Below are 1,749 nucleotides of genomic sequence, written 5' to 3' on the forward strand. Positions count from 1 at the left end.
TTCCTTCTTTCTTTCCTTCCTTCCTTCCTTCCTTCCTTCCTTCCTTCCTTCCTTCCTTCCTTTCTTTTCCTTTCCTTTTCTTAAAGCTGGAACTCAGGGTCTTGTGCATACTAGTCCAACAATCTACCAGTAAACTATCTCCTTGGCCTTCATTTTACTGTTTGAGACAGGCTGTTGATAAATTGCCCACGGTAGCCTTGAACTCACTGTGTCTGTCAGATGGCCTTGAATTTGCCATCCTCCTGGTTTGGCTCTTGATAACTTGGATGGTAGGCTTGCCCTATCAGGCTATGTGACAATATTTCTACTTAAGTTCATGTTGTCTGAAAATACTAAATTGCTTGTAAAATAAATTTTTTTTTCACAATGCTGGGGATAAAACTCGGGGTCTCATGCGTGCAGGACAAACACTCTATCACTGAACTTATCTCAGGCCCCCAAGTAAGTATTCCGATAGCTTAAAGGAAAGTAGAGTTTCAAGTTCTGTAAAAATGAAGTTACTTTGCTTTAGTGAAACTAAAATATCATTCGTTTTAATTTATCATTTTATATACCGAAACATAAAAATCCAGTGACCAAGTAGTGAATTCGGCAAACCACTAACCCTGGTTTGACCATAATTTTTCTCTGACCAAGTTCAAATTTATTCATAAGTATCTATAGCACTTTATTTGTTTACTGTAAAAACAATCTCATGTAGTCCAGGCTATCCTCAAACTTAATTTGTAGCAGGGGATATCCTTAAATTTTTGATCTTTCAGCCTCCACCTCCTGTACTGGAATTACAGGTGTGCTGCATCGTATCTAATCTACACAGTGCTGGGGTTTACACCCAGAGCATCTAACATCTGGCTAAAACACTCTGGCAACTGACTGACACCCTCAGCTTTCTAAAATACTTGAAAGAAAATATCTCTGGGGCTCTTCAGTTTAGTGGCAGTGCTCCACAGTGCTTGACTAGCATGCAAGAGGTCATGGGTTCCATCCCCAGCACTGCAAGAACTTTGATTTTTAATCTTATTTCATATTAATATTTAGAGAAGGGCAATGCAGTGATGTGATATTATATAATACACAGAGTTCTCATTAGTACATAGACTTAAGTGTTTATAATGAGATCACAATTGATTTTGTTTAAAAGTTTTCTTGTAGGGGCTGGAGAGGTGGTTCAGAGGTTAAGAGCATTGCCTGCTCTTCCAAAGGTCCTGAGTTCAATTCCCAGCAACCACATGGTGGCTCACAACCATCTGTAATGGGGTCAGGATCCCCTCTTCTGGTCTGAAGGCATACATGCAGACAGAATATTGTATACATAATAAATAAATAAATATTTTAAAAAAACATTTTGAAAGGCAGAATTTTTAAAACAAAAAAAAAGTTTTCTTGTAATAATCATGATGACTTTATTTTGGAATTCACAGGACCATGAGAACTGTTAGACCAGGCATTCTGGAAACATCAAAAAGGAAAGGTACCTTTACATTCTGGTAAGAAAAAATATGACTTTGAATTATTTTGTAAAATTAGCTGATATCAAATATTATTCAATTTTTTTCTTTTAACTTGGTTATTGTTATTGTTTTTATTCTTTTAGACCATAGTCTCACTATGTAGCCCTGGCTGGCCTGGAACTTGGTACGTAGCTCAGGCTGGCTTCCCACTGAGTTCCACTTGCCATTCATTGCCTCCCAAATGCTGGAATTAAAAGTGTTTGCCACCAAACCTGACTAAAAACTTTTTTAAATTTTA

General features: G+C 37.2%; 1 protein-coding gene across 1 annotated transcript in view; it reads left to right on the forward strand.

The window, feature by feature from the left end:
- LOC101997954 (protein FAM122A) overlaps positions 1-1,487 on the forward strand; it is a 37,194-nt gene extending 35,707 nt beyond the window's left edge. Inside the window, exon 8 of the mRNA XM_013350497.1 lies at positions 1,422-1,487. Within this exon, the coding sequence (XP_013205951.1) occupies positions 1,422-1,439 (18 nt within the window). The 3' untranslated portion in view covers positions 1,440-1,487. The remainder of the gene's footprint in view (positions 1-1,421) is intronic.
- The last annotated feature ends 262 nt before the right edge of the window (positions 1,488-1,749 follow it).

This window comes from Microtus ochrogaster, chromosome X, assembly GCF_000317375.1.
Source record: "Microtus ochrogaster isolate Prairie Vole_2 chromosome X, MicOch1.0, whole genome shotgun sequence".
Taxonomy (NCBI): Eukaryota; Metazoa; Chordata; class Mammalia; order Rodentia; family Cricetidae; genus Microtus; species Microtus ochrogaster.